At 58.6% G+C, this 18830-nt stretch overlaps 3 protein-coding genes across 3 annotated transcripts; all 3 read left to right on the top strand.

Moving 5' to 3' along the window:
- The first annotated feature begins 1698 nt into the window (after window positions 1–1698).
- On the top strand, window positions 1699–6590 carry LOC142592920 (feather keratin 2-like). The gene is made up of 2 exons (XM_075705291.1): window positions 1699–1979; window positions 6518–6590. The coding sequence occupies exons 1-2, from the start codon at window positions 1699–1701 to the stop codon at window positions 6588–6590; spliced, it is 354 nt and encodes a 117-aa protein (XP_075561406.1).
- A 4280-nt stretch (window positions 6591–10870) lies between these two features.
- LOC142592912 (feather keratin 2-like) lies at window positions 10871–11176 on the top strand. Its single transcript, XM_075705135.1, has one exon. It carries the CDS (start codon window positions 10871–10873, stop codon window positions 11174–11176), a length of 306 nt encoding a protein of 101 aa, XP_075561250.1.
- A 4280-nt stretch (window positions 11177–15456) lies between these two features.
- Window positions 15457–15762, top strand: LOC142593024 (feather keratin 2-like). The gene has a single exon (XM_075706261.1). The coding sequence runs from the start codon at window positions 15457–15459 to the stop codon at window positions 15760–15762; it is 306 nt and encodes a 101-aa protein (XP_075562376.1).
- The last annotated feature ends 3068 nt before the right edge of the window (window positions 15763–18830 follow it).

The following is an 18830-nucleotide window of genomic DNA, read 5'->3' as shown; positions in this document are numbered from 1 at the left end:
CCCCTCAGAGCTCACCCCAACACCACAACAAAAACCCTGCCTTCAACAGCCTTCCCCGCCTGACGCTCCCACTCGCCCTCTGCTTCTCGCCACACTCACGGGCTCTCCAGAAACTCACCTGCCCTTGCAGGGTGCCCCGTGTACAATCAGAGAGTCATTTGGGTTGGAAAACACCTTTAACATAATCGACCGCCACCGTTAACCTAACACAACCAAGTCCAACACTAAACCATGGCCCTAAGCCCCATGCCTCCACGTCTTTTCGATACCTCCCGCAATGATGACTCAACCACTTCCCTGGGCAGCCTGTTCCAGTGCTTCATAACCCTCTCAGTGAAGACATTTTTTGTAACAACCAAACTAAACCTCCCCTGGCGCAACTTGAGGCTCTTGCCTCTCGTCCTATCACTTCTTACTAGGGATAACAGACTGACACCCACCTCGCTACAACCTCCTGTCCGGTACTTGTACAGAGCGATAAGGTCTCCCTCAGCCGCCTTTTCCAGCAAAATAAACACACCCACTTCTCCCAACCACTCTTCCTAAGTCTTGAGGCTCTACATCCTTCACTGGCTTTGTTGCTCTTCTTTGGACGCATCACCCAGAGACCAAGCACCGCGTCACGCCAGAGCTCACGCCGCAAACATGACAAACCCAGCTAAGGGGAGTGCTACGGAAGGGCCAACACAAGCCTTTGGGGACTGCGGCAGGCCTCACCACAGCACAGGGCTGCCGAGCGCTCAACCAGGGCTGCCAGGACAGCCTCCTGCTCTCGTAAGCAGCCCTCCTCTGCCTGCTTGCGCTGCCACCCCCACGGAAGGCCCCACACGCGCACAAGCCCAAACAGGCACGCTCCTTTCTCCCACCTACAACCTTACAAGCAACAGGGCCACTAGGGCACCCACACGGCACACCCAACGACTGGGAAAGGCCAAGCCTAAAGACAGGCTTAGTGAGCTGGCAGGAAGGTGGAGCGGGACCGAACGCCATGGAAGAGGCAGCCCCTCACGCCCCACACACCTCCAGAGCCCACACCAGCCTGACAGGCCTGCGACAAAATGGGGCCCCTCTTCACAACGCACCCACAAACCACACCACACAAATGCCATGACATGACCTCACTGACAAGACGACACCCCACCTCTCCTATGCTTTGGTCAGGTCTTCTGCCCGCCCTGACACGCACCATCAACACCAAGCCTTTGCCCTCTAATACTCGCACTTAAAAGCTGCCGACAGGCTCAAGTGGACGCATCCTCAAGAGGAGAACATGAAATTGCAGAACTGCGGCAACAAAGACACGCCCCACCTCATTACTCCCCAGGCTGTGGCACGCAAAAGCTGCTTGCTGCAAAAGGCTCTCATGCGCAAAGCCTGGCCCGCCCCTCCCGGACCAGCATAAAAGACGCACCAGCGCCTCTCTCCCTCACACACTTCTCCTCACCCCTTCTCCTCCAACGTCAACAAGGTGAGCCCCAACCCCCTTCTCCTCCTTTCTCCTGCCCCACCTGGCCCCTCTCTCCCACCACCCTCTGCCCACACCTTCACCAGCCACAAAGCCTCCCCACCGCCACGCTCCCCACCGCCACACAACACGCCTCCACGCTCCCCTGCCCTCCTGCAGCACCGCTCCTCGCACCCCCACGCCCCTCCGCTTCCTCAACACCCTCTCTTCCAGGGACCCTCCGCACCACAGACATGGCCTGCTACGACCTCTGCAACCCCTGCGGACCCACCCCGCTGGCTAACAGCTGCAACGAGCCCTGCGTCAGGCAGTGCGAGGACTCCCGCGTCGTCATCCAGCCTTCCACCGTGCTGGTCACCCTGCCAGGGCCCATCCTCACCTCCTTCCCCCAGAACACCGCCGTCGGATCCTCCACATCGGCTGCCGTGGGCAGCGCTCTCAGCGCCCAGGGAGTGCCCATCTCCGGCGGCTTCGGCTACGGCTACGGCTTCGGAGGCCTGGGCTGCTTCGGCGCCAGAAGAGCCTGCTACCCCTGCTAAGGGCCCTCGCCACCACCCCTGACACCAGCCACCCACCCCCTGGGAGCCACTTCATGGACTGAGGACGCACCGACGCGCTCTTGCTCGCACGCGGACCTGCCGTCCACACCTCTTCCTCTTCAGGCACCAAGCAAGGAAGCAGGGAAGGGGCTAGCACGGGCTGCCTGGAAACATGGCCCGTGTACATCCTCCTCTTCTCCCACTTCCTTCGTGGCGTCGCCCCTTCTGCTGCGTTAACTACTCTCTGCTGCAAACACCTTCTCACAAGACAAAGACCACCGGGGACCTCTGCTGTGCCGCTCCCACTGCGGGGCAGGAAGACCTCGGCGATCTGGCACAATCCACTCACGCAAAGGATTTTGTCTTATGGTTGCCCTACTTGCACCTCAGACTGGCTCTGCCCCACTCGGCGCTCCTGCCTTTTCACTCTTTTGCCTCAATAAAGATGTTCTGCATGCCAGCCTCAGACGCCTCCTCTTCCTTTCTTCTCCCAACGCTCTTCCAGCCTCACCCGGCACAAAGCCAGGGCTCAACAGGCCATTGCAATGCGTGCAAAAGGGACACTAGACCTCCCTTAGGAAGCATGACCCCAGCAACAACAACAGCACAGACCAGCAAAGCAGGGCTGCCAGCCCACCACACAAGCCCTTCACTTGCTCAAACAAAGCCTTGCATACGCTAATGCACGTCTACCCAGGCCTCTGACGCAAGATCCCCACAGCAGCACACACCTCAACAACTCTCTTCCCAGCACAACTCGCTGGCCAGCACAGCAAGCACAATCACAACAAACAGAATCATTTAGATAACAAGGAAACGCCGGAGATCACCTAGTTCAATGCAAACTCGTCAAGCAGGGTCAGCTCGAGCAGGCTCTCCACGACCATGGCCAGTCAGCTTTTCAGTCTCTCCAAGCATGGAGACTCCCAACACCTCTCTGCACAACCGCTTCCACTGCTTCACCACCCTCGCACTGAAAAACCCTTGCCTTCGCTGCCAAGGAAATGCCACGTCTTTGCAGCTTTCTCCATTCCCCCTTGCCCTGGCCGTGGGCACCCATCAGAAGGGCCTGACGCCCCTCAAATCATTCCCTCCCATCCCAGATTTAGACCTATCGATGACATCTCCCCGGCGCAGCCCTGCCTCCTGCCTGAAAAGCCTCCCAGCTCTCTCAGCTTCTCCTCGTGGGAAGGATGCTCCACTCCTTTCAGCGTCTTGGCGGCCCTGCACCAAACGCGCTCCAACAAGTCCATGTCCTTCTTCCACCTGGGAGCCTTCAACGGGACACGGGATTCCACACGGGGCCTCACCAGCGCTGAAGAGAGAGCAAGATCACCTCCTCCAACCTGCTGGCAACGCTCTTCCCAACGCCACCATCGAGACTCCGGGGCTCTTCTGCCGCAAGGGTGCACGGCTGCCTCGCACTCACCTTGTTCTCCACCAGCACCACAAAGTCGTGCTCAGCAAAGCTGCTGTCCAGGCTATCGGCCCCCAGCATGGCCTGCTGCCCAGCGCCATTCCTCCCCAGAGGCAGGACTTTGCCTTTCCCCCTCTTCAACTTCAGCAGATTCCTCTCCCTCCCGGTCTCCAGAACCTCCACATCCCTGTCAATGCTGGCACAACCAGACGGTGCATCAGACACTCCTCCACATTTTGCATCCTCTCACAACTTGCTGACGGGGGCACTCCGTCCCACTGACCATGTCACCGAGGACGATGTTGAACAGTGTTGGCCGCAACGATCCAAAACCTGGGCCACACCACTTGAGACTTGCCTCCAGATGCACTTTGGGCCACTCATCACAAGCCTCTGGGACCAGACCTTCAGCCACTTTGCACTCCACCTCACTGGCACCTTACGCACCCCCTACTCTCCTGGCTTGTCTAGCAGCACGCAAGGGGAGGAAGCATCAAAGGCTTCAGTAAAAGCTTGAGGTAAACACCAGACGTGGCGCTCTCCTCCCCCACAAAGCGACTCACTTCAACGTAGGGAGACACGGAGGTCAGAAAGCACGATTTCCCCTTCGTAAATGCATGCCGACAAGGCCCCATCACCTCCTTGTCCTTCCTGGCCTTGGCAGCTCTTTCCGGGTGCATTTCCTCCATCAGCTTCACATGAAACAGGGGCAGCATCTCCAGCCTCTACTGTCCCAGAGCCTCCCTCTTCAGCTTCTTCAAGATACAAGGGGTATGAGCTCTCTTCCAGGAACTGCCCACAGGCACCATGACCTTTCCAAGCTAGTGGAGAGCGATACCCCAAGGACAGCACTCAGCACCCTCCGCATTCGGGCATGCAACCCATCAGGCCCTGGGGACTTACGTGCACCCAGTCACACAGCACTCCTTCTTACCTCTTCTCATCTTCCTCGCCAACAAGCACTGCTCGCCTGACAAACAGCCTGCAAACGCTCACCTCGGCTCAACTGGGGCACGCCTTGCCATTCATCAACCCTTCCGCATCCATCCATCACCACCAGGGCCTCGACTCTGCAGCCACGTGCTGCATGCTCGCCTCCAACTCACCTCGCCAATCTCCACATCCTCTTTCTGCCCGTCACACGCTGCGCAGAGAAATGGCCTCACCCCTCAGAGCTCACCCCAACACCACAACAAAAACCCTGCCTTCAACAGCCTTCCCCGCCTGACGCTCCCACTCGCCCTCTGCTTCTCGCCACACTCACGGGCTCTCCAGAAACTCACCTGCCCTTGCAGGGTGCCCCGTGTACAATCAGAGAGTCATTTGGGTTGGAAAACACCTTTAACATAATCGACCGCCACCGTTAACCTAACACAACCAAGTCCAACACTAAACCATGGCCCTAAGCCCCATGCCTCCACGTCTTTTCGATACCTCCCGCAATGATGACTCAACCACTTCCCTGGGCAGCCTGTTCCAGTGCTTCATAACCCTCTCAGTGAAGACATTTTTTGTAACAACCAAACTAAACCTCCCCTGGCGCAACTTGAGGCTCTTGCCTCTCGTCCTATCACTTCTTACTAGGGATAACAGACTGACACCCACCTCGCTACAACCTCCTGTCCGGTACTTGTACAGAGCGATAAGGTCTCCCTCAGCCGCCTTTTCCAGCAAAATAAACACACCCACTTCTCCCAACCACTCTTCCTAAGTCTTGAGGCTCTACATCCTTCACTGGCTTTGTTGCTCTTCTTTGGACGCATCACCCAGAGACCAAGCACCGCGTCACGCCAGAGCTCACGCCGCAAACATGACAAACCCAGCTAAGGGGAGTGCTACGGAAGGGCCAACACAAGCCTTTGGGGACTGCGGCAGGCCTCACCACAGCACAGGGCTGCCGAGCGCTCAACCAGGGCTGCCAGGACAGCCTCCTGCTCTCGTAAGCAGCCCTCCTCTGCCTGCTTGCGCTGCCACCCCCACGGAAGGCCCCACACGCGCACAAGCCCAAACAGGCACGCTCCTTTCTCCCACCTACAACCTTACAAGCAACAGGGCCACTAGGGCACCCACACGGCACACCCAACGACTGGGAAAGGCCAAGCCTAAAGACAGGCTTAGTGAGCTGGCAGGAAGGTGGAGCGGGACCGAACGCCATGGAAGAGGCAGCCCCTCACGCCCCACACACCTCCAGAGCCCACACCAGCCTGACAGGCCTGCGACAAAATGGGGCCCCTCTTCACAACGCACCCACAAACCACACCACACAAATGCCATGACATGACCTCACTGACAAGACGACACCCCACCTCTCCTATGCTTTGGTCAGGTCTTCTGCCCGCCCTGACACGCACCATCAACACCAAGCCTTTGCCCTCTAATACTCGCACTTAAAAGCTGCCGACAGGCTCAAGTGGACGCATCCTCAAGAGGAGAACATGAAATTGCAGAACTGCGGCAACAAAGACACGCCCCACCTCATTACTCCCCAGGCTGTGGCACGCAAAAGCTGCTCGCTGCAAAAGGCTCTCATGCGCAAAGCCTGGCCCGCCCCTCCCGGACCAGCATAAAAGACGCACCAGCGCCTCTCTCCCTCACACACTTCTCCTCACCCCTTCTCCTCCAACGTCAACAAGGTGAGCCCCAACCCCCTTCTCCTCCTTTCTCCTGCCCCACCTGGCCCCTCTCTCCCACCACCCTCTGCCCACACCTTCACCAGCCACAAAGCCTCCCCACCGCCACGCTCCCCACCGCCCCACAACACGCCTCCACGCTCCCCTGCCCTCCTGCAGCACCGCTCCTCGCACCCCCACGCCCCTCCGCTTCCTCAACACCCTCTCTTCCAGGGACCCTCCGCACCACAGACATGGCCTGCTACGACCTCTGCAACCCCTGCGGACCCACCCCGCTGGCTAACAGCTGCAACGAGCCCTGCGTCAGGCAGTGCGAGGACTCCCGCGTCGTCATCCAGCCTTCCACCGTGCTGGTCACCCTGCCAGGGCCCATCCTCAGCTCCTTCCCCCAGAACACCGCCGTCGGATCCTCCACATCGGCTGCCGTGGGCAGCGCTCTCAGCGCCCAGGGAGTGCCCATCTCCGGCGGCTTCGGCTACGGCTACGGCTTCGGAGGCCTGGGCTGCTTCGGCGCCAGAAGAGCCTGCTACCCCTGCTAAGGGCCCTCGCCACCACCCCTGACACCAGCCACCCACCCCCTGGGAGCCACTTCATGGACTGAGGACGCACCGACGCGCTCTTGCTCGCACGCGGACCTGCCGTCCACACCTCTTCCTCTTCAGGCACCAAGCAAGGAAGCAGGGAAGGGGCTAGCACGGGCTGCCTGGAAACATGGCCCGTGTACATCCTCCTCTTCTCCCACTTCCTTCGTGGCGTCGCCCCTTCTGCTGCGTTAACTACTCTCTGCTGCAAACACCTTCTCACAAGACAAAGACCACCGGGGACCTCTGCTGTGCCGCTCCCACTGCGGGGCAGGAAGACCTCGGCGATCTGGCACAATCCACTCACGCAAAGGATTTTGTCTTATGGTTGCCCTACTTGCACCTCAGACTGGCTCTGCCCCACTCGGCGCTCCTGCCTTTTCACTCTTTTGCCTCAATAAAGATGTTCTGCATGCCAGCCTCAGACGCCTCCTCTTCCTTTCTTCTCCCAACGCTCTTCCAGCCTCACCTGGCACAAAGCCAGGGCTCAACAGGCCATTGCAATGCGTGCAAAAGGGACACTAGACCTCCCTTAGGAAGCATGACCCCAGCAACAACAACAGCACAGACCAGCAAAGCAGGGCTGCCAGCCCACCACACAAGCCCTTCACTTGCTCAAACAAAGCCTTGCATACGCTAATGCACGTCTACCCAGGCCTCTGACGCAAGATCCCCACAGCAGCACACACCTCAACAACTCTCTTCCCAGCACAACTCGCTGGCCAGCACAGCAAGCACAATCACAACAAACAGAATCATTTAGATAACAAGGAAACGCTGGAGATCACCCAGTTCAATGCAACCTCGTCAAGCAGGGTCAGCTCGAGCAGGCTCTCCACGACCATGGCCAGTCAGCTTTTCAGTCTCTCCAAGCATGGAGACTCCCAACACCTCTCTGCACAACCGCTTCCACTGCTTCACCACCCTCGCACTGAAAAACCCTTGCCTTCGCTGCCAAGGAAATGCCACGTCTTTGCAGCTTTCTCCATTCCCCCTTGCCCTGGCCGTGGGCACCCATCAGAAGGGCCTGACGCCCCTCAAATCATTCCCTCCCATCCCAGATTTAGACCTATCGATGACATCTCCCCGGCGCAGCCCTGCCTCCTGCCTGAAAAGCCTCCCAGCTCTCTCAGCTTCTCCTCGTGGGAAGGATGCTCCACTCCTTTCAGCGTCTTGGCGGCCCTGCACCAAACGCGCTCCAACAAGTCCATGTCCTTCTTCCACCTGGGAGCCTTCAACGGGACACGGGATTCCACACGGGGCCTCACCAGCGCTGAAGAGAGAGCAAGATCACCTCCTCCAACCTGCTGGCAACGCTCTTCCCAACGCCACCATCGAGACTCCGGGGCTCTTCTGCCGCAAGGGTGCACGGCTGCCTCGCACTCACCTTGTTCTCCACCAGCACCACAAAGTCGTGCTCAGCAAAGCTGCTGTCCAGGCTATCGGCCCCCAGCATGGCCTGCTGCCCAGCGCCATTCCTCCCCAGAGGCAGGACTTTGCCTTTCCCCCTCTTCAACTTCAGCAGATTCCTCTCCCTCCCGGTCTCCAGAACCTCCACATCCCTGTCAATGCTGGCACAACCAGACGGTGCATCAGACACTCCTCCACATTTTGCATCCTCTCACAACTTGCTGACGGGGGCACTCCGTCCCACTGACCGTGTCACTGAGGACGATGTTGAACAGTGTTGGCCACAACGATCCAAGTCCTGGGCTACACCACTTGAGAATTGCCTCCAGATGCACTTTGGGCCACTCATCACAAGCCTCTGGGACCAGACCTTCAGCCACTTTGCACTCCACCTCACTGGCACCTTACGCACCCCCTACTCTCCTGGCTTGTCTAGCAGCACGCAAGGGGAGGAAGCATCAAAGGCTTCAGTAAAAGCTTGAGGTAAACACCAGACGTGGCGCTCTCCTCCCCCACAAAGCGACTCACGTCAATGTAGGGAGACACGGAGGTCAGAAAGCACGATTTCCCCTTCGTAAATGCATGCCGACAAGGCCCCATCACCTCCTTGTCCTTCCTGGCCTTGGCAGCTCTTTCCGGGTGCATTTCCTCCATCAGCTTCACATGAAACAGGGGCAGCATCTCCAGCCTCTACTGTCCCAGAGCCTCCCTCTTCAGCTTCTTCAAGATACAAGGGGTATGAGCTCTCTTCCAGGAACTGCCCACAGGCACCATGACCTTTCCAAGCTAGTGGAGAGCGATACCCCAAGGACAGCACTCAGCACCCTCCGCATTCGGGCATGCAACCCATCAGGCCCTGGGGACTTACGTGCACCCAGTCACACAGCACTCCTTCTTACCTCTTCTCATCTTCCTCGCCAACAAGCACTGCTCGCCTGACAAACAGCCTGCAAACGCTCACCTCGGCTCAACTGGGGCACGCCTTGCCATTCATCAACCCTTCCGCAACCATCCATCACCACCAGGGCCTCGGCTCTGCAGCCACGTGCTGCATGCTCGCCTCCAACTCACCTCGCCAATCTCCACATCCTCTTTCTGCCCGTCACACGCTGCGCAGAGAAATGGCCTCACCCCTCAGAGCTCACCCCAACACCACAACAAAAACCCTGCCTTCAACAGCCTTCCCCGCCTGACGCTCCCACTCGCCCTCTGCTTCTCGCCACACTCACGGGCTCTCCAGAAACTCACCTGCCCTTGCAGGGTGCCCCGTGTACAATCAGAGAGTCATTTGGGTTGGAAAACACCTTTAACATAATCGACCGCCACCGTTAACCTAACACAACCAAGTCCAACACTAAACCATGGCCCTAAGCCCCATGCCTCCACGTCTTTTCGATACCTCCCGCAATGATGACTCAACCACTTCCCTGGGCAGCCTGTTCCAGTGCTTCATAACCCTCTCAGTGAAGACATTTTTTGTAACAACCAAACTAAACCTCCCCTGGCGCAACTTGAGGCTCTTGCCTCTCGTCCTATCACTTCTTACTAGGGATAACAGACTGACACCCACCTCGCTACAACCTCCTGTCCGGTACTTGTACAGAGCGATAAGGTCTCCCTCAGCCGCCTTTTCCAGCAAAATAAACACACCCACTTCTCCCAACCACTCTTCCTAAGTCTTGAGGCTCTACATCCTTCACTGGCTTTGTTGCTCTTCTTTGGACGCATCACCCAGAGACCAAGCACCGCGTCACGCCAGAGCTCACGCCGCAAACATGACAAACCCAGCTAAGGGGAGTGCTACGGAAGGGCCAACACAAGCCTTTGGGGACTGCGGCAGGCCTCACCACAGCACAGGGCTGCCGAGCGCTCAACCAGGGCTGCCAGGACAGCCTCCTGCTCTCGTAAGCAGCCCTCCTCTGCCTGCTTGCGCTGCCACCCCCACGGAAGGCCCCACACGCGCACAAGCCCAAACAGGCACGCTCCTTTCTCCCACCTACAACCTTACAAGCAACAGGGCCACTAGGGCACCCACACGGCACACCCAACGACTGGGAAAGGCCAAGCCTAAAGACAGGCTTAGTGAGCTGGCAGGAAGGTGGAGCGGGACCGAACGCCATGGAAGAGGCAGCCCCTCACGCCCCACACACCTCCAGAGCCCACACCAGCCTGACAGGCCTGCGACAAAATGGGGCCCCTCTTCACAACGCACCCACAAACCACACCACACAAATGCCATGACATGACCTCACTGACAAGACGACACCCCACCTCTCCTATGCTTTGGTCAGGTCTTCTGCCCGCCCTGACACGCACCATCAACACCAAGCCTTTGCCCTCTAATACTCGCACTTAAAAGCTGCCGACAGGCTCAAGTGGACGCATCCTCAAGAGGAGAACATGAAATTGCAGAACTGCGGCAACAAAGACACGCCCCACCTCATTACTCCCCAGGCTGTGGCACGCAAAAGCTGCTCGCTGCAAAAGGCTCTCATGCGCAAAGCCTGGCCCGCCCCTCCCGGACCAGCATAAAAGACGCACCAGCGCCTCTCTCCCTCACACACTTCTCCTCACCCCTTCTCCTCCAACGTCAACAAGGTGAGCCCCAACCCCCTTCTCCTCCTTTCTCCTGCCCCACCTGGCCCCTCTCTCCCACCACCCTCTGCCCACACCTTAACCAGCCACAAAGCCTCCCCACCGCCACGCTCCCCACCGCCACACAACACGCCTCCACGCTCCCCTGCCCTCCTGCAGCACCGCTCCTCGCACCCCCACGCCCCTCCGCTTCCTCAACACCCTCTCTTCCAGGGACCCTCCGCACCACAGACATGGCCTGCTACGACCTCTGCAACCCCTGCGGACCCACCCCGCTGGCTAACAGCTGCAACGAGCCCTGCGTCAGGCAGTGCGAGGACTCCCGCGTTGTCATCCAGCCTTCCACCGTGCTGGTCACCCTGCCAGGGCCCATCCTCAGCTCCTTCCCCCAGAACACCGCCGTCGGATCCTCCACATCGGCTGCCGTGGGCAGCGCTCTCAGCGCCCAGGGAGTGCCCATCTCCGGCGGCTTCGGCTACGGCTACGGCTTCGGAGGCCTGGGCTGCTTCGGCGCCAGAAGAGCCTGCTACCCCTGCTAAGGGCCCTCGCCACCACCCCTGACACCAGCCACCCACCCCCTGGGAGCCACTTCATGGACTGAGGACGCACCGACGCGCTCTTGCTCGCACGCGGACCTGCCGTCCACACCTCTTCCTCTTCAGGCACCAAGCAAGGAAGCAGGGAAGGGGCTAGCACGGGCTGCCTGGAAACATGGCCCGTGTACATCCTCCTCTTCTCCCACTTCCTTCGTGGCGTCGCCCCTTCTGCTGCGTTAACTACTCTCTGCTGCAAACACCTTCTCACAAGACAAAGACCACCGGGGACCTCTGCTGTGCCGCTCCCACTGCGGGGCAGGAAGACCTCGGCGATCTGGCACAATCCACTCACGCAAAGGATTTTGTCTTATGGTTGCCCTACTTGCACCTCAGACTGGCTCTGCCCCACTCGGCGCTCCTGCCTTTTCACTCTTTTGCCTCAATAAAGATGTTCTGCATGCCAGCCTCAGACGCCTCCTCTTCCTTTCTTCTCCCAAGGCTCTTCCAGCCTCACCCGGCACAAAGCCAGGGCTCAACAGGCCATTGCAATGCGTGCAAAAGGGACACTAGACCTCCCTTAGGAAGCATGACCCCAGCAACAACAACAGCACAGACCAGCAAAGCAGGGCTGCCAGCCCACCACACAAGCCCTTCACTTGCTCAAACAAAGCCTTGCATACGCTAATGCACGTCTACCCAGGCCTCTGACGCAAGATCCCCACAGCAGCACACACCTCAACAACTCTCTTCCCAGCACAACTCGCTGGCCAGCACAGCAAGCACAATCACAACAAACAGAATCATTTAGATAACAAGGAAACGCCGGAGATCACCTAGTTCAATGCAACCTCCTCAAGCAGGGTCAGCTCGAGCAGGCTCTCCACGACCACGGCCAGTCAGCTTTTCAGTCTCTCCAAGCATGGAGACTCCCAACACCTCTCTGCACAACCGCTTCCACTGCTTCACCACCCTCGCACTGAAAAACCCTTGCCTTCGCTGCCAAGGAAATGCCACGTCTTTGCAGCTTTCTCCATTCCCCCTTGCCCTGGCCGTGGGCACCCATCAGAAGGGCCTGACGCCCCTCAAATCATTCCCTCCCATCCCAGATTTAGACCTATCGATGACATCTCCCCGGCGCAGCCCTGCCTCCTGCCTGAGAAGCCTCCCAACTCTCTCAGCTTCTCCTCGTGGGAAGGATGCTCCACTCCTTTCAGCGTCTTGGCGGCCCTGCACCAAACGCGCTCCAACAAGTCCATGTCCTTCTTCCACCTGGGAGCCTTCAACGGGACACGGGATTCCACACGGGGCCTCACCAGCGCTGAAGAGAGAGCAAGATCACCTCCTCCAACCTGCTGGCAACGCTCTTCCCAACGCCACCATCGAGACTCCGGGGCTCTTCTGCCGCAAGGGTGCACGGCTGCCTCGCACTCACCTTGTTCTCCACCAGCACCACAAAGTCGTGCTCAGCAAAGCTGCTGTCCAGGCTATCGGCCCCCAGCATGGCCTGCTGCCCAGCGCCATTCCTCCCCAGAGGCAGGACTTTGCCTTTCCCCCTCTTCAACTTCAGCAGATTCCTCTCCCTCCCGGTCTCCAGAACCTCCACATCCCTGTCAATGCTGGCACAACCAGACGGTGCCTCAGACACTCCTCCACATTTTGCATCCTCTCACAACTTGCTGACGGGGGCACTCCGTCCCACTGACCGTGTCACTGAGGACGATGTTGAACAGTGTTGGCCGCAACGATCCAAAACCTGGGCCTCACCACTTGAGACTTGCCTCCAGATGCACTTTGGGCCACTCATCACAAGCCTCTGGGACCAGACCTTCAGCCACTTTGCACTCCACCTCACTGGCACCTTACGCACCCCCTACTCTCCTGGCTTGTCTAGCAGCACGCAAGGGGAGGAAGCATCAAAGGCTTCAGTAAAAGCTTGAGGTAAACACCAGACGTGGCGCTCTCCTCCCCCACAAAGCGACTCACGTCAACGTAGGGAGACACGGAGGTCAGAAAGCACGATTTCCCCTTCGTAAATGCATGCCGACAAGGCCCCATCACCTCCTTGTCCTTCCTGGCCTTGGCAGCTCTTTCCGGGTGCATTTCCTCCATCAGCTTCACATGAAACAGGGGCAGCATCTCCAGCCTCTACTGTCCCAGAGCCTCCCTCTTCAGCTTCTTCAAGATACAAGGGGTATGAGCTCTCTTCCAGGAACTGCCCACAGGCACCATGACCTTTCCAAGCTAGTGGAGAGCGATACCCCAAGGACAGCACTCAGCACCCTCCGCATTCGGGCATGCAACCCATCAGGCCCTGGGGACTTACGTGCACCCAGTCACACAGCACTCCTTCTTACCTCTTCTCATCTTCCTCGCCAACAAGCACTGCTCGCCTGACAAACAGCCTGCAAACGCTCACCTCGGCTCAACTGGGGCACGCCTTGCCATTCATCAACCCTTCCGCATCCATCCATCACCACCAGGGCCTCGGCTCTGCAGCCACGTGCTGCATGCTCGCCTCCAACTCCCCTCGCCAATCTCCACATCCTCTTTCTGCCCGTCACACGCTGCGCAGAGAAATGGCCTCACCCCTCAGAGCTCACCCCAACACCACAACAAAAACCCTGCCTTCAACAGCCTTCCCCGCCTGACGCTCCCACTCGCCCTCTGCTTCTCGCCACACTCACGGGCTCTCCAGAAACTCACCTGCCCTTGCAGGGTGCCCCGTGTACAATCAGAGAGTCATTTGGGTTGGAAAACACCTTTAACATAATCGACCGCCACCGTTAACCTAACACAACCAAGTCCAACACTAAACCATGGCCCTAAGCCCCATGCCTCCACGTCTTTTCGATACCTCCCGCAATGATGACTCAACCACTTCCCTGGGCAGCCTGTTCCAGTGCTTCATAACCCTCTCAGTGAAGACATTTTTTGTAACAACCAAACTAAACCTCCCCTGGCGCAACTTGAGGCTCTTGCCTCTCGTCCTATCACTTCTTACTAGGGATAACAGACTGACACCCACCTCGCTACAACCTCCTGTCCGGTACTTGTACAGAGCGATAAGGTCTCCCTCAGCCGCCTTTTCCAGCAAAATAAACACACCCACTTCTCCCAACCACTCTTCCTAAGTCTTGAGGCTCTACATCCTTCACTGGCTTTGTTGCTCTTCTTTGGACGCATCACCCAGAGACCAAGCACCGCGTCACGCCAGAGCTCACGCCGCAAACATGACAAACCCAGCTAAGGGGAGTGCTACGGAAGGGCCAACACAAGCCTTTGGGGACTGCGGCAGGCCTCACCACAGCACAGGGCTGCCGAGCGCTCAACCAGGGCTGCCAGGACAGCCTCCTGCTCTCGTAAGCAGCCCTCCTCTGCCTGCTTGCGCTGCCACCCCCACGGAAGGCCCCACACGCGCACAAGCCCAAACAGGCACGCTCCTTTCTCCCACCTACAACCTTACAAGCAACAGGGCCACTAGGGCACCCACACGGCACACCCAACGACTGGGAAAGGCCAAGCCTAAAGACAGGCTTAGTGAGCTGGCAGGAAGGTGGAGCGGGACCGAACGCCATGGAAGAGGCAGCCCCTCACGCCCCACACACCTCCAGAGCCCACACCAGCCTGACAGGCCTGCGACAAAATGGGGCCCCTCTTCACAACGCACCCACAAACCACACCACACAAATGCCATGACATGACCTCACTGACAAGACGACACCCCACCTCTCCTATGCTTTGGTCAGGTCTTCTGCCCGCCCTGACACGCACCATCAACACCAAGCCTTTGCCCTCTAATACTCGCACTTAAAAGCTGCCGACAGGCTCAAGTGGACGCATCCTCAAGAGGAGAACATGAAATTGCAGAACTGCGGCAACAAAGACACGCCCCACCTCATTACTCCCCAGGCTGTGGCACGCAAAAGCTGCTTGCTGCAAAAGGCTCTCATGCGCAAAGCCTGGCCCGCCCCTCCCGGACCAGCATAAAAGACGCACCAGCGCCTCTCTCCCTCACACACTTCTCCTCACCCCTTCTCCTCCAACGTCAACAAGGTGAGCCCCAACCCCCTTCTCCTCCTTTCTCCTGCCCCACCTGGCCCCTCTCTCCCACCACCCTCTGCCCACACCTTCACCAGCCACAAAGCCTCCCCACCGCCACGCTCCCCACCGCCACACAACACGCCTCCACGCTCCCCTGCCCTCCTGCAGCACCGCTCCTCGCACCCCCACGCCCCTCCGCTTCCTCAACACCCTCTCTTCCAGGGACCCTCCGCACCACAGACATGGCCTGCTACGACCTCTGCAACCCCTGCGGACCCACCCCGCTGGCTAACAGCTGCAACGAGCCCTGCGTCAGGCAGTGCGAGGACTCCCGCGTCGTCATCCAGCCTTCCACCGTGCTGGTCACCCTGCCAGGGCCCATCCTCAGCTCCTTCCCCCAGAACACCGCCGTCGGATCCTCCACATCGGCTGCCGTGGGCAGCGCTCTCAGCGCCCAGGGAGTGCCCATCTCCGGCGGCTTCGGCTACGGCTACGGCTTCGGAGGCCTGGGCTGCTTCGGCGCCAGAAGAGCCTGCTACCCCTGCTAAGGGCCCTCGCCACCACCCCTGACACCAGCCACCCACCCCCTGGGAGCCACTTCATGGACTGAGGACGCACCGACGCGCTCTTGCTCGCACGCGGACCTGCCGTCCACACCTCTTCCTCTTCAGGCACCAAGCAAGGAAGCAGGGAAGGGGCTAGCACGGGCTGCCTGGAAACATGGCCCGTGTACATCCTCCTCTTCTCCCACTTCCTTCGTGGCGTCGCCCCTTCTGCTGCGTTAACTACTCTCTGCTGCAAACACCTTCTCACAAGACAAAGACCACCGGGGACCTCTGCTGTGCCGCTCCCACTGCGGGGCAGGAAGACCTCGGCGATCTGGCACAATCCACTCACGCAAAGGATTTTGTCTTATGGTTGCCCTACTTGCACCTCAGACTGGCTCTGCCCCACTCGGCGCTCCTGCCTTTTCACTCTTTTGCCTCAATAAAGATGTTCTGCATGCCAGCCTCAGACGCCTCCTCTTCCTTTCTTCTCCCAACGCTCTTCCAGCCTCACCCGGCACAAAGCCAGGGCTCAACAGGCCATTGCAATGCGTGCAAAAGGGACACTAGACCTCCCTTAGGAAGCATGACCCCAGCAACAACAACAGCACAGACCAGCAAAGCAGGGCTGCCAGCCCACCACACAAGCCCTTCACTTGCTCAAACAAAGCCTTGCATACGCTAATGCACGTCTACCCAGGCCTCTGACGCAAGATCCCCACAGCAGCACACACCTCAACAACTCTCTTCCCAGCACAACTCGCTGGCCAGCACAGCAAGCACAATCACAACAAACAGAATCATTTAGATAACAAGGAAACGCCGGAGATCACCTAGTTCAATGCAACCTCGTCAAGCAGGGTCAGCTCGAGCAGGCTCTCCACGACCATGGCCAGTCAGCTTTTCAGTCTCTCCAAGCATGGAGACTCCCAACACCTCTCTGCACAACCGCTTCCACTGCTTCACCACCCTCGCACTGAAAAACCCTTGCCTTCGCTGCCAAGGAAATGCCACGTCTTTGCAGCTTTCTCCATTCCCCCTTGCCCTGGCCGTGGGCACCCATCAGAAGGGCCTGACGCCCCTCAAATCATTCCCTCCCATCCCAGATTTAGACCTATCGATGACATCTCCCCGGCGCAGCCCTGCCTCCTGCCTGAAAAGCCTCCCAGCTCTCTCAGCTTCTCCTCGTGGGAAGGATGCTCCACTCCTTTCAGCGTCTTGGCGGCCCTGCACCAAACGCGCTCCAACAAGTCCATGTCCTTCTTCCACCTGGGAGCCTTCAACGGGACACGGGATTCCACACGGGGCCTCACCAGCGCTGAAGAGAGAGCAAGATCACCTCCTCCAACCTGCTGGCAACGCTCTTCCCAACGCCACCATCGAGACTCCGGGGCTCTTCTGCCGCAAGGGTGCACGGCTGCCTCGCACTCACCTTGTTCTCCACCAGCACCACAAAGTCGTGCTCAGCAAAGCTGCTGTCCAGGCTATCGGCCCCCAGCATGGCCTGCTGCCCAGCGCCATTCCTCCCCAGAGGCAGGACTTTGCCTTTCCCCCTCTTCAACTTCAGCAGATTCCTCTCCCTCCCGGTCTCCAGAACCTCCACATCCCTGTCAATGCTGGCACAACCAGACGGTGCATCAGACACTCCTCCACATTTTGCATCCTCTCACAACTTGCTGACGGGGGCACTCCGTCCCACTGACCATGTCACCGAGGACGATGTTGAACAGTGTTGGCCGCAACGATCCAAAACCTGGGCCACACCACTTGAGACTTGCCTCCAGATGCACTTTGGGCCACTCATCACAAGCCTCTGGGACCAGACCTTCAGCCACTTTGCACTCCACCTCACTGGCACCTTACGCACCCCCTACTCTCCTGGCTTGTCTAGCAGCACGCAAGGGGAGGAAGCATCAAAGGCTTCAGTAAAAGCTTGAGGTAAACACCAGACGTGGCGCTCTCCTCCCCCACAAAGCGACTCACTTCAACGTAGGGAGACACGGAGGTCAGAAAGCACGATTTCCCCTTCGTAAATGCATGCCGACAAGGCCCCATCACCTCCTTGTCCTTCCTGGCCTTGGCAGCTCTTTCCGGGTGCATTTCCTCCATCAGCTTCACATGAAACAGGGGCAGCATCTCCAGCCTCTACTGTCCCAGAGCCTCCCTCTTCAGCTTCTTCAAGATACAAGGGGTATGAGCTCTCTTCCAGGAACTGCCCACAGGCACCATGACCTTTCCAAGCTAGTGGAGAGCGATACCCCAAGGACAGCACTCAGCACCCTCCGCATTCGGGCATGCAACCCATCAGGCCCTGGGGACTTACGTGCACCCAGTCACACAGCACTCCTTCTTACCTCTTCTCATCTTCCTCGCCAACAAGCACTGCTCGCCTGACAAACAGCCTGCAAACGCTCACCTCGGCTCAACTGGGGCACGCCTTGCCATTCATCAACCCTTCCGCATCCATCCATCACCACCAGGGCCTCGACTCTGCAGCCACGTGCTGCATGCTCGCCTCCAACTCACCTCGCCAATCTCCACATCCTCTTTCTGCCCGTCACACGCTGCGCAGAGAAATGGCCTCACCCCTCAGAGCTCACCCCAACACCACAACAAAAACCCTGCCTTCAACAGCCTTCCCCGCCTGACGCTCCCACTCGCCCTCTGCTTCTCGCCACACTCACGGGCTCTCCAGAAACTCACCTGCCCTTGCAGGGTGCCCCGTGTACAATCAGAGAGTCATTTGGGTTGGAAAACACCTTTAACATAATCGACCGCCACCGTTAACCTAACACAACCAAGTCCAACACTAAACCATGGCCCTAAGCCCCATGCCTCCACGTCTTTTCGATACCTCCCGCAATGATGACTCAACCACTTCCCTGGGCAGCCTGTTCCAGTGCTTCATAACCCTCTCAGTGAAGACATTTTTTGTAACAACCAAACTAAACCTCCCCTGGCGCAACTTGAGGCTCTTGCCTCTCGTCCTATCACTTCTTACTAGGGATAACAGACTGACACCCACCTCGCTACAACCTCCTGTCCGGTACTTGTACAGAGCGATAAGGTCT

The sequence above is a fragment of the Pelecanus crispus genome, chromosome 2, assembly GCF_030463565.1.
Source record: "Pelecanus crispus isolate bPelCri1 chromosome 2, bPelCri1.pri, whole genome shotgun sequence".
Taxonomy (NCBI): Eukaryota; Metazoa; Chordata; class Aves; order Pelecaniformes; family Pelecanidae; genus Pelecanus; species Pelecanus crispus.
This window is presented reverse-complemented; position numbering and strand designations above follow the sequence as displayed.

Excerpts from the sequence above, each read along its gene's own strand:
- LOC142592912 (XM_075705135.1), top strand. The coding sequence starts at position 10,871 with ATGGCCTGCTACGACCTCTGCAACCCCTGCGGACCCACCCCGCTGGCT.
- LOC142593024 (XM_075706261.1), top strand. The coding sequence starts at position 15,457 with ATGGCCTGCTACGACCTCTGCAACCCCTGCGGACCCACCCCGCTGGCT.
- LOC142592920 (XM_075705291.1), top strand. The coding sequence starts at position 1,699 with ATGGCCTGCTACGACCTCTGCAACCCCTGCGGACCCACCCCGCTGGCT. Across the intron at positions 1,980-6,517 it reads GGCCTGGGCTGCTTCGGCGC|CGGCTTCGGCTACGGCTACG; the intron begins CAGAAGAGCCTG and ends GCCCATCTCCGG.